Source organism: Stegostoma tigrinum, chromosome 20, assembly GCF_030684315.1.
Source record: "Stegostoma tigrinum isolate sSteTig4 chromosome 20, sSteTig4.hap1, whole genome shotgun sequence".
Lineage (NCBI taxonomy): Eukaryota > Metazoa > Chordata > Chondrichthyes > Orectolobiformes > Stegostomatidae > Stegostoma > Stegostoma tigrinum.
Genome location: NC_081373.1, coordinates 57,072,965 through 57,086,298, shown reverse-complemented (window position 1 = coordinate 57,086,298; position 13,334 = coordinate 57,072,965). Strand labels below are relative to the sequence as shown.

The 13,334-nt window shown below is 40.0% G+C and overlaps 1 protein-coding gene across 1 annotated transcript in view; it reads left to right on the top strand.

Annotated features, from left to right (window-relative positions):
* Window positions 1-13,334, top strand: part of tspan15 (tetraspanin 15) — a 99,320-nt gene that overhangs the window by 42,218 nt on the left and 43,768 nt on the right. The window contains exons 3-4 of the mRNA XM_048551154.2: window positions 5,070-5,144; window positions 8,681-8,776. Of these exons, the coding sequence (XP_048407111.1) occupies window positions 5,070-5,144; window positions 8,681-8,776 (171 nt within the window). The remainder of the gene's footprint in view (window positions 1-5,069; window positions 5,145-8,680; window positions 8,777-13,334) is intronic.

Here is a 13,334-nt window from a genome sequence, read left to right as displayed (position 1 = left end):
GGAGCAGATGTGGCGGAGGCGAAGGAATTGGGAATAGGGGATGGCATTTTTGCAGGAAGATGGGTGGGAGGAAGTGTATTCTAGGTAGCTGTGGGAATCGGTGGGCCTTGAAATGGATATTGGTTGCTAGGTGGTTGCCCGAAATAGAGACAGAGAGGTCCAGGAAGGTGAGGGATGTGTTGGAGATGGTCCAGGTGAACTTAGGGTTGGGGTGGAAGGTGTTGGTAAAGTGGATGAACTGCTCGGGCTCCTCGTGAGTGCATGAGACAGCGTCGATACAGTCATCAATGTGGGGTTTAGGGCCAGTGTAGGTACGGAAGAGGGATTGTTCAACGTAACCTACAAAGAAGCAGGCATAGCTTAGGACCTTGCATGTACCCATGACCACCCGTTTTGTCTGTAGGAAGTGGAAGGAATTGAAAGAGAAGTTGTTGAGGGTGAGGACAGTTCGGCTAAGCAGTTGAAGGTGTCAGCGAAGGGGGACTGGTCAGGCCTGCGGGACATGAAGAAGCGGAGGGCCTTTAGGCCATCTGCTCCTCTTATTTTGCGCTGTAGTATGCTCCTACACTTTTTATAGTCATCTCGAATTTCACCTGAGCCTGATAGCTTAAACCCAACGTATGGCACCACTTCTTTCCTTTTCAGAGAGAACAAGGTTTCTTTCCACAAAAATGATATAAAATTAACATGCAGGCACAGCACAGGAAAACAAACATATAAAGTTTTTGAGAAGGTTTGTAGCTCAGGTTGTGGATGAGCTCATAGACTTTCTCGCCGAGCCGGTGTGTTTGATTATAACTGTTTCGTCTCCCTGCTAGGCAACAGCAGAGGTGCACTGACAACGTTACCTAGCAGGATGACGAAACATCTGCAATCAAACACACCGACTCAGCGAGGAAGTCTACAACCTCAAACAAATGTGTGATAGACCTTATTGTAAATGGATTGAGACAATTATTGGGAAAGTTCAGTAAAATTACGTAACATCTATGTGAAATTTTATCTAGAGAAATATTGATAATTTACCTGAATCTCAAAACTAGACATCCAAGAGACTCTACGGGCCATCATCATTAGCAGAATTGTAACCTCATAGTTTAACTCCCACTCTATCATTACTTAAGCCAAGTGATCAAACCTTGCTCATAAAAAAAAATGTGCAAGGGCAAGGTAGGAACAGCATCAGATGTACCCAAAAAAGGAGGTGCCAACCTGCTACTGTTCCGACCAAAAGTCAAAATCAGGATTACTTGTATTCCAAACAGTGTAAGCAGCACATGATAGAGAGAACTAAGTAATCCCACAACCAACAGATCAGATCTAAGTTTTCAACCATATCAAAACTAGCTGTGAACGCTTGTGGGCAGTTGAACAACTGACTGGAGGAGGAAAGTTTGCAAATGTCCCTGTTCCCAATGATGGGGAGTCCCACGCATTGGTTCTCGAGGATTTGCAAACACTTTCAGTCAATGTGCTGAGTGGATGATCAATCTCAACACCTTCTGAGGTTCACAACATCATAGATGCCGGTCTTAAGTCATTTTGATATACTCCAAATCATATAAAGTGATAGCTAAAGCACTTGATTATCACCCTATCAGTCTACTCCCAATCATCATCAAACAATGGAATACGTCATCAATGGAGCAATCGAGCAATGACACTCAGTTTTGGTTCTGCCCATCAACTCCTGACCTCATTACAATCTTCATCCAAACAAGGACAAAAGAACTGAACTCCAGAGTTGAGACGAAAGTGATTTCCCTCAACAACAAGGAAGTATTTGTGAGGTGCCTCAGCCTAACTGAAGTCATTGTGAATTAGGATAGAAAAATCCTCCAGTGGTTGGAGTCATAAGGGAAGATGTATGTAGCTGTTAGAGGTCAGTCATCTCGGCTCCAGAATATCTTTGGAGGAGGTCCTAAGGGGAGTGTTCTAGATCAAGCCATCTTCAGCTGACTCATAATGTCCTTCCCTCCAAAGCAGAGTCAGAGATGGCGATGTTTAGCTGATGGCTATACAAAGAATATGAGACAAAACCTGGACAATATTCAGGTTTATGCTGATGAGTGACAAATACTTGTGAGCGGCAATGATTATCTTCAAAAAGAGATAACTATCGCCCCATGGTATTCAATGGCATTACCATTGTTGATTTCCCCCCCGCTATCAAATTCTGAGGCTTCCCCATGGCCAAAGCTGAACTGGACCAACCTTACAAATATTGTGGCAACAGGAACATGTCAGAAACTGGGAATTCTGAGGCAAGTAACTTGTCTTCTAATATACCTAGGTCTGACCACCATCTACAAACCATAAATTAGCACGATGATGGATTATTCCCCATTGCCTGGCTGAATTTAGCACCAACAACATGCAAGAAGCTGAACATCATTTTAAAGACTTTTTGTTGTATTTTTGATTGTGGGCTATAATGAGAAAAGAACTATTTTAGAAAAGACAATGATTGTGTAAGGGATTACTGAAGTTTTTAAAAGCAAGCCACCAGTACTTATCCTAATTTCTGGTTGCACACTTGTTGGTCAACCACTGGGGGCGATTTACTACAGACAAGCTGGCACCATGGGATAGTGCATGAAGAAAGATTCGGCCATCAACAAGTTACACGGACAGTTACCCGAGGCTGGAATCAAACCCGGGTCCCTGGCACTGAGACTGCAGTGCTAGGCACTGAGACTGCAGTGCTAACCACTGAGCCGCCATCACCGGATGTGAACAATATTAACGGAAGCCTTTGAACCTCCATAAAGGAAGGTTCTAGCTTTGTCTGTGCAGCAGAAAATATCTAAAGCCTGAAGAAGACCAGTTTATTTTCTCTCACCAGTTGCTGTAATCCATTGTTTTTAACAAATAAATCATTTGTGAACCAGTGCTCTGTGCCTCCTGGAAGGAAGTAAAAAGTACAGAGCGAGAGCGATCCACAAACAGCAATTCCTGACAAGTCAAAAGGACCACTTCAATCCACAGTGAATTCTCTGGGCAAGGGGCTTTCCCAGTTTTTCCTTCTATCCATGACATTAGTGACTGTCTACCTGCGTGTATAATGGGAGTTTTAAAAGGGGTTAGTATTTTACCTTGTAAATTGTAGATGTCAGCAGGACAGGTTAAGAGAATAGTTAACATGTCAGTAATGGCATGGATGAATTAGATTATAAGAGCAGGGAGATCATGTTGGAGCTGCGCAGAACTGTATACTGCTGAAGTATTGTGTGGCATTTTAATTATTGCATTGTAGAAAAGAGGTGCTTGCACTGGAGGAAATGCAGACGAAATTCCTCAGGCTGTCATAGGTTTCTGTATGAAGAGAGGTTGGATAAGCTTGGGTTGTTTCTTCAGAGCAGAGAATTTATTGATGTGAATATGATTATAAGGGCCTTGGAGAGGGTGGATAGGAAGTGGCTGTACCCTTTAGTCAAAGGCCTGTAGCAAGAATGGCACAATTTTAAGCCAGAATACAGTAGAGTGGCACAATGGCTCAGTGGTTAGCATAGTTACCTCACAGAACTGTGGACCCAGATTCAGTTCCAGCCTTGCATGACTATCTGTGTAGAATTTGCACATTCCCCCTGCGTCTGTGTTAGTTTCTACTAGGTGCTTTGGTTTCCTCCCATGGTTTTCTCCATAGAGGCTGCCAGACCTGCAGGGTTTCTTGTTTTTTTTCACTTTGTTTTTGTTTCGGATCTCCAGCATCAACAGTTGTTTGTTTTATTTTGGAGGTAAATTGGGGAATTTTATGTATTCTTTAACTTTTGTGGCATTGTAAACTTTGAGTGAGGCCTCCTGCTGTTTGTGGAATCCTGTTCTCCTTCATTCAGGCTCAGACCCAGCACGATAGCAGCAGTGGAATCAGCCAGAACAACTGTTCCATCTCCTCCGAAAACAAATCCCACTCTTAATGCTTCTCCTGATCATGGATTCTGCCTCTCGAGAAGCAGCAACTTTGGGAGAGATGGAACCTGTGATTGGAGAAAGAAGAACCACAAACTTGGGGGAGGCAGACTCTATAATTGGAGGAGCAGCTCCTCAGATCTTGGGGCTACCACACTTGGGCAAGTTTTCTCTCTTTTATCACCACCCTGATTAACTTTTCATGAGCTTTTTGGGGATTTAGAGGGCAAATTTTCCTGCTGTCCTTGTGTATTTTTAACTCTGTTGCTGACAAATCATTTGGAGCTCTGATCACTCTGTATTGTTTATGCTGAAGTAAATACTGTCCCCTTATTAGGAGAGCTTATATAAAAACCAACTACAGACCTAGCAAAACACTGGCAGATGTCAGAATCTGAAGTCTGAGTGTGGTAGCAGAAGCCAAGCCAACCAAGTATCCAATGATAGAGTTGTAATAGATTCAAACCCAAGACTTCCTCCACTGAGATAGGAGCAGAATAGTAAGATGGAGAGAGCAGCAAGCTGAATTAATGCGTAACTTTGAAATTATGCTCCCGCTGTGACAGAAATTCTTCACGAAGGAGACTAAGAGACAAAGAAGTGGCAATATTAGAAAAAAAAATCTCCAGCTTATTCAAGAAAAAAAATCGCAAAGGAATAACCCATGAATGTATTAAAGTTATTTCTGGGCTCTAAAGGGGAATAATATTTTCATTTCAATTCTTTTGTCCTCCTAAGTGCAAAGATATGCATTAGGTGAGTATTCTGTTGGTCTTTACAACTCTCCTGTATTTTGTTCAAGGAGCCATTCCCTAAATATTAGCTTTAACAGTGAATGATTTTCTTCTTGTATGGATACTTAAGTCAATTTTGAAGTGAGTTTAACTAATTAAACCATAGAGAATGTGGGCTAAACCTAACTTGCAAAGCTTTTTATCAGAAAAGCTCAGAATGGAGGCTGCCAGGCCCTTCTGAGCTTTTCCAGTAATTTCTATTTTTGTCTTTGTATCAGGAAATGTATTTTGTATGTGGACTGAGCAGGAAACCTGAGAATATGATTTCTATAAACATTGTATGTGTTTGATAGGTTTGAGATGGGGGGTGCATGTGGCAGGGGGAAAGAGAGAAAGAAGTCTTAATTGTTTTGTCTTTATTTACAGTTTCTCTATACACTTGCAATTGTGCTGATACTGGAATTGCTGGGTGGAGTTGTGGCATTGATCTTCAGGCATCAGGTAATAAAATCAACTTTTCGTCAAATATATATGAAGCTAGGACTGGAATATATCCTGCCACCATATGGTACAGGAAGTCAGTGACACTAATATCATTGATGTGCACCTAGAACGGCAAATCGCACCCACAGCTTTTACAACCCTGATATATAGATCGTTTAAGTCAAATTTCTGGATTTTCGGACTTGTCCTCTCTGCAAAATGCAAAATAACTGAATTATCAGGAGTAATCAGTGGTGTTATAGTACTGTTAATGGAGACTATCATAAATACTCTTTATTATTGGATCATAAGATAACTTGGTAGTAGATCTTAATTCAATGTAACTTCATGTTTTTCATGACAACTTTTAAAGTTGTTTGTTAGTCTCGACATACTGATAGCACACTCGCCTCCAACTCAGAAGATCACAGAGTTCATTTGGTGCCTACTCTAGGCAGATACTTGAGTGCAGCACTGAGATTGCTATGCAGTCTAAGATGCCACTTTTCAGATGAGGCATTAAACCAAAGGCTCATCTACCCTGTGAGATGTGAAAGATTTCATAGCACTGTTCAAAGAAGAGCTTAGGGAGTTTTACTGTTACCTGGCCAAAATTGGCTTTGAGCCAGCACTAATAAAAAGCAAATGAAGTTCAGTTTATCTCATTGCTATTGGTGGAACGTTCTTATGTTCAACATAATTACCACAGTTTAATACTTAAACATGGGCGTTGTTAAAAAGAAATTCACTGGGTGTGGAGTGGTTTAGAATGTCCTGATGATATGAAAGTTGCTAAGCACATGCAAGATTTCATTATTTTCTGTGCGTGAGCAGCTACCAGCCCTCCTGTCATTGAACTATCAAAGCAGATAAATAATTTAACTGTGGCAGATATAGAAATGGAGATTTGCATCAGATGCTACATTCATCTAAATTTATTATAAAGCATTGATAGATTTTTTAATGCTGTTACTCAGGTATTCAAAGCCGGCTTTCTGATAGTCCTAGAGCCATATAGCATGGAAACATCCAATTCACCCATGCTGACCAAGTTCCTAAAGTGAGCTAGTCCCACTTGCCTATTTTGCTCGTATCCCTCTAAAGCTTTCCTATTCATGTACCTATCCAAATGTCTTTTAAACGTTGTAATGCATCTGCATCTACGAATTCCTCTGGCAGTTCATTCCACATGTAAACTACCCTCCGTCTGAAAAAGTTGCCTGTTGGGTCCCTTTTAAATCTTTCTCCTCTCTCCTTAAAAATATGCCCTCTATTTTGAATTCCCCCACCCTAGTGAAAAAACCTTTGCTATTTACCTTATCTATGCCCCTCATGATTTTGTAAACCCTTGTGGGGTCATCCCTCAATCTCCTACACTCCAGTGAAAAAAGTCCCAGCCTATCCAGCCTCTCCTCAGAACGCAAACACTCGGAGGCTCAGCAACATTCTTGTAATTTTTTTCCGAACCCCCTCCAATTTAGTAATATCCTTCCTACGGCAAAACTGTACATGATACTCCAAATATGGCCCCACCAACGCCTGTACAACCTTATCATGATGTCCCAACTCCTATACTTAGTGGTGTCAGCAATAAAAGCAGGCATGCTAATTGACTTCTTAACCACCCTACCTACCAAAATAGAATACTTTGCATTTCTCCATATTCAATTCCATCCATTGTTCCTCAGTCTGTTGGCCCAATTGATCAAGATCCATTTGTAATCTCAGATAAACTTCACTGTCCACTATACCACCAATTTTGGTGTCATCCACAAATTTATTACTGTGGCCTTTAAATGCATTAGTGCTTAATTCATAATCATTGAATAGTGACAAAATGATTGTCACAGATAGGGAAACAATTTCTGCATCTTCCAAAAGGCAAAGATTGGGGCAAATCTAACCAACAGTTACATCTAGAATCTTTGAATGGAGCATATGTCAAGCAGAAAGGCCTTTGTTGAGGCAATCCACTTAGGGGAAAGGTTGTTAGAGGAATTGGTGGACTAAATTGGGTACATTTGAATATGTTTAATTTTTTTCAGGATGATGAAGTTTTTTAAATATATTTTTTAGATTTAGAATGCTACTGTTATAGGTTTGAAATGCAGTAGATAGGTGTTGTGCTGCTTTTTTTCCAGTGTCCCAACCGTAGATTATTTCAGCTCTGATGTCATAGATTATTCTGCACAGAGAGCTACACTTTCTATATTGTTGACAGTGTTTATCCTTGCCCTGAAACCTCAGTAACATGTTAATAATTTGCTCTAGTAAAACAATAAAACTGATAACAAACCTGTTTTACACAACAAACTCCCTTCGATTCTGCGAGATCACATCTTGTTTCTCGAAACTGGCAGAATATAACTCCAGAGTTACAATAAATTTGTCTCATATATTTTTGCATGAATAATGAACCAATGAAAAATCAAACGACGATAATTTATGATGTTTTAAAAATTGTGCTTGCATGCCCTTTCTCTTTTTTCCCATTATAAATACCTACGTTGACATTTGAAAACAATTAATGTAAGCCAGACATACTCCATTTACTCACATCTTTGCTTGATATTTTAAATTTATAACAAAGTTTGATATGATCTTGGAATATACCAGAAGACTGGAGATATGTTGTGGATGAGTTCCAGTGTTTTAAAACAGTAACTAGACAAGGCCTGAAATCAATTCCTGCATATAGTGCTGAAAGTTTATCTAGATTGGTAGGCAAGAATTGTCGTACACAGCGGTTCATGCAGGTAAAACTCTCTTTTGAGAATGGTTAAGGATAGGAAAATCAAAATAATTTACAGTGAAAAGATTGCTTTAAAAAATAAAGTGTGAAGCCTGTGATGTGGAGGACGTAGAGTGAGAAAAGGCAGAAATGTTCACAATTCTGTAGCCCTGCTTCATTCCTCCACCTTTCAACCTCCACACATCACTTTTGTACTGAAATGATTAATCACACCTTATGGGAACTACACATATTTTTCCTTGTTTTATTCTAACACATTCAGCCCTTTCATTATGTCATGATATGATTATCCCAGAAGATGTCCAGAACTTGGCTTCATTCCTGACATGTGTGGGGTATGGTATATTCATCACATGGTCTATTTTACTTGTACATCAGAACAATCTGCTTTTTAATAAATTTGAAAATTTCACCAATATTTGAATGCAGCCTAACTGCTTGCAGCAAAATTGAGTGTAATATAACAAATGCAAATGACAGTGTTACATTTTATACGGCACCTTATTACATCACTGGTATCCTCAAAACATCTCATACTGTAGGTTACAATCCAAATTCTAAAATTGCCCTTCAAAAGACTGCAAGCTGGGTTAAATACAAGAATGATTGTAGCATTTTTGTGATTTGTAGCACATTATTTGACTCTAGCTGTTTGGCTTGTGATCAAGTTATACTGCATAATTATTGAGTCAAGGTTAATAAGCTACATCTTCAGCTATCAGTATATTCAGTCTGATTAGCTGTAGCCACTTTTGCTAATGTTTCATCTGTTGGTTTAATATTCTGTTTATTTATTTTCCAGACATTAGACTTTATAAATAAAAACATCCGTAAAGGCATTATACATTACTATGATGACCTGGACTTCAAGAACATAATGGATTTTGTTCAAGAGGAGGTTTGTAGGTTTTTGAAGTCTTGGCTGTTATGATACATGTAGAACTTGCCACCTAACATGCTTTATTCACCCGATGTTGTATTGTTTTAATGACTTTATGTCCAGGCCAAACTACAAGCATAACAGGTTGCGTGGCATTTTATCATCCAGTTCAGGTATATGAAGAACCATGCACTCCATTAAATGGCAGAGTATAAGGGTCATACAGCACAGAAACAAACCCTTAGGTCCAACCAGTCCATTGCCAAACACAATCTCAAACTAAATTAGCCCCACCTGCCTTCTCCTGGCCCCTAGCCCTCCAAACTCTTCCTATTTATGTACTTATCAAATGTCTTTTAAACTAACTGTACCTGTATCCACAGCTACTTCAGGAAGTTCATTCCACACACGAGCCACCCTCTGTAAAAAAAAAAAAAAAATTGCCCCTCAGTTCTTTTTTAAATCTCTCTTCTCTCACCAGAAAAATGTGTCCCCTGGCCTTGAAATTCCCCATTCTAAGGAAAACACATCTACCATTAACCCTATCTGTACTCATTATTTTATAAACTTCTGTAAGATCCCCTCTCAACCTTCCACACTAACCAGCTACCAAGAGACATGACTAACTATCATTCATTTCAGTACACATGGACAAAAAGGGACACTGTAGCCATCCTTGGACAAGCCAACCAAAGACATGCTCAAGAATTCCTGGAGGCCTGGCACTCAAACCAGAACTCCATTAACAAACATATAAAGCTGGACTCCATATACCAACTATTTAGAAACAAATCCAAAAGTGATACCACCCACCCAGCAAACTGAGACACAAATTGCAAGCGGGACAGAACACTGACACTTCACTGGAGACACACTGATGATGTTACCGAATATGGTGACGAAACATCTGCAAATGAACTTATCAGCTCGGCAAGCAAGTCAACAACTGATTCTGTGCTCTAGTGGAAGTAAGTCCCAGGTATCCAGTCTTTCATTATAACTCAAACCTTCCATACCCAACAACATACTGGTAAATTTTTTCTGACCCCCCACCCCCCCCATAGATTAATAATACCTTTCCTATGACTGGGCAACCAGGTCTGGATGCAGTATTCCTAAAGAGACCTCACCAAAGTCCTGTACAACCTCAACATGACTTCCCAACTCCTGTACTCAAAGGACTAAGCAATGAAGGCAAGCGTGCTAAAAACCTTTTTAACTATGAATTGTGTATCTGTTTTCTTAATCCTTTTTACCACTGCAGGCTATCTCGGCTCTCTGCTTTCCACCCAAACTCCTTGAACAGTTCTCTTCCCCCCAGGTTCTGTCCATTCCTTCTTAAAATCTATCATCTTCACTTTATTTTTAAGAAACTGATCCAAATTCCTCTGTGCTTGTAAACCACCACCCTGTCTCTCCCTCCTCTTCTGCTTCAAATACTTGAATAGAGTGTTGCCTTTCAAGTCCAATATGCCAATATTTTCTTGATGGTCAATCAGATTTCCATCCATGCCACAGCACCTAAATGTCTCTTATCACCAATTAATTCTGTATGAAAGTGACAAAGCTACACTATTCTTCCCCATTCTTCTCAATTTGTCTGCAATAATTGACATAGCTACAGCATCATCCATTGCCATCCACTGGGTGGGACTATGCTCATTTGATTCCATTCCTGTTTATCTAATTGTAGCCAGAAAAGCACTTACAATAGCTTCTGTTCCTGCTCTGATATCCCTTCAATATCTATTGTTGCCCCACTCATATTACTGATCTAAAGTTGTATGTTGGTGGAAAAAACTTCTGTTTTCAGGCTGATAAATAGAATCCCTGTATGAAAAGCAATGTCCTGACAGACACTGTTTTTAAAACAAATGATTTTTAATATTTTTGATAACTATTTTTAATGTCTTGGCTCCCAAATTAAAGGAAAACAATCCCTTCTTCTATCTCTGAGAAATTAAGAAATCAGCTGCACTAAATCTCCAACAAGAAGCTAAGCATTGAAGCATTACTAAAAATGATTGCTTCCATGTTCTTTGAGTAACCTAAGGTTGGGAACTTAAGTACACGTTTTCACAGGTTTAATTTTTTGAATGTTTTAATTGGTTTAAAATATTATTTAAATTAAAGTCTTTTGTCATAGCTTCGGTAAACTGCAAGGAGACAGCCATTATGAATGGCAGGGCCATGAAGAGGAAACTGGTTCAGATGATAAGGCAGTGCTTAATGTGGCAGTCATGTGAATGTTTATTTCACATGGTTAATTGAAATTGATGACAGAAGAGTTGGAGTTTATTAGAACTGAAGAAGAGTCGTGGTGGGCTTAAAACATTAAGCGTTCACATTTGTGCTTGTGCACTGTCTCTCGCTTGCTCACACTTTACTCGCTGTCATGTTTTTGCACGGTCTCCATATTTACTGTCAGACCCACTCAATTTCTGCGGTTTTTTTTTAGTGTCAGATTTTCAGTGGCTGTGATATTTTGCATTTAGTTGAATAATGCCACATTTGTATTATTGCCTTTGTCCTGACTTTGCTGAAGCTATGTCTTGCAATATGTCTGTCTGCACGGCACTATTTACTAATGTGTAATATCTTGAGTGCAAATTCAAAAGTAATATATTCTCCATTAGTTCAGTGTCCTGGAAGTAGCTTTTTGCTTATCAGTTCTCTGGTTGATACTACATTCTGAAAAACTACAACAAAACTTGGCAGTGTGGAGGAACAGAGGGATCTTGGTGTGCAGATACATAGATCCCTTAAAATGGCCACCCAAGTGGACAGGGTTGTTAAGAAAGCATATGGTGTTTCGGCTTTCATTAACAGGGGGATTGAGTTTAAGAGTCGTGAGATCTTGTTGCAGCTCTATAAAACTTTGGTTAGACCGCGCTTGGAATACTGCATCCAGTTCTGGTCGCCCTATTATAGGAAAGATGTGGATGCTTTGGAGAGGGTTCAGAGGAGGTTTACCAGGATGCTGCTTGGAGTGGAGCGCTTATCTTATGAAGAGAGGTTGACTGAGTTCAGACTTTTTTCATTGGAGAAAAGGAGGAGGAGAGGGGACCTAATTGAGGTATACAAGATAATGAGAGGCATAGATAGAGTTGATAGCCAGAGACTATTTCCCAGAGCAGAAAATGCTAACACGAGGGGTCATAGTTTTAAGCTGGTTGGAGGAAAGTATAGAGGGGATGTCAGAGGCGGGTTCTTTACACAGAGAGTTGTGAGAGCTTGGAATGCGTTGCCAGCAGCAGTTTTGGAAGCAAGGTCATTGGGGACATTTAAGAGACTGCTGGACATGCATATGGTCACAGAAATTTGAGGGTGCATACATGAGGATCAATGGTCGGCACAACATCGTGGGCTGAAGGGCCTGTTCTGCGCTGTACTGTTCTATGTTCTATGTTCTATTCTGAGCAGCTCATTAAAATAATTAAGGTACCTTAAACCTCATATATTCATGTTTTTTGATGAAGTCCTGAGGGACAGAATGTAGTTGATCGAGATTTGGGCAGCAGCAACATGAATGATCCAGATATCTGTTACAGAGCTGTGACATTCAATAACTAGTCATTGGAGTGGTAAAATGTTCTGGCATGTAATAAACTAAAGGATGCAACAATTATAGACAAAACTTCAGCAAGGCTTTTGACAGGGTTTCACATGGGACCCAAGGAAATTTGGCAAATTAAATACACAATTTGCAAAGTAAGAGGAAGCATAGAATGATTGAGCAGTGTTTTTCTGACTGGAATTCTGTGTGCTGTGTGATCCCATAGAGGTCAGTGTTAGGGCTTTGCTGTTTGTAGTTTCTCTAAGTGATTTAGGCTTGAATGTAAGACTGTTCATCAGTAAATCCTTTTATGATACAAAAATATAGTAAGGAGGATAGCCTTAAACTGAAAGAGGATATTGGATGTGGCCAGAACCAGGGATCATAGTATGAGGATCCGGATAGACGATTCAGGACGGAGATGAGGAAACATTTCTTGACCCAAAGAATGGTGAGCCCGTGGAATTCATTGCGAGAGGAAGTAGATGATGCTAAAACATTGAATGTATTCAAGAGGTGACTATATATAGCATTTCAAGTGAACATGATCAAAGGTTATGGGGAGAAAGCAAGATTAGGCTGTTGAGTTGAACAATCAGCGATGATCGTGAAGAATGGCAGAGCAGGCTCGAAGGGCCAAATGGCTGCCTCCTGCTCCTATATTCTATGTGTCTGGCCAGATGGGCTAATCAATGTCAAGTAGAATTCAATCTGGAGGTGAAGTGATGCACTTGAGCAGGACAAGCAAGGGAATACATGATGAGTACTAGAACCCTGGGAAGCACTGAGCATCAGAGGAACTTTGATGTGTATGTGCACCAGTTATCATAGAGTTTCAGGACAGCTCGATAAAGTATACTTATAAAGTATACTTGTCTTTATTAGTCAAGGCGTAGAGTTTAAGGGCAAAGAGGTCATGTTGAACTGTATAAAATGTTGGTTAGGTCACAGTTAAATTATTGTGTGCAGCTGTAGAATCCACGTTATAGAGGGGATTTGAAAGCAGTAGAGAAGGTGCAG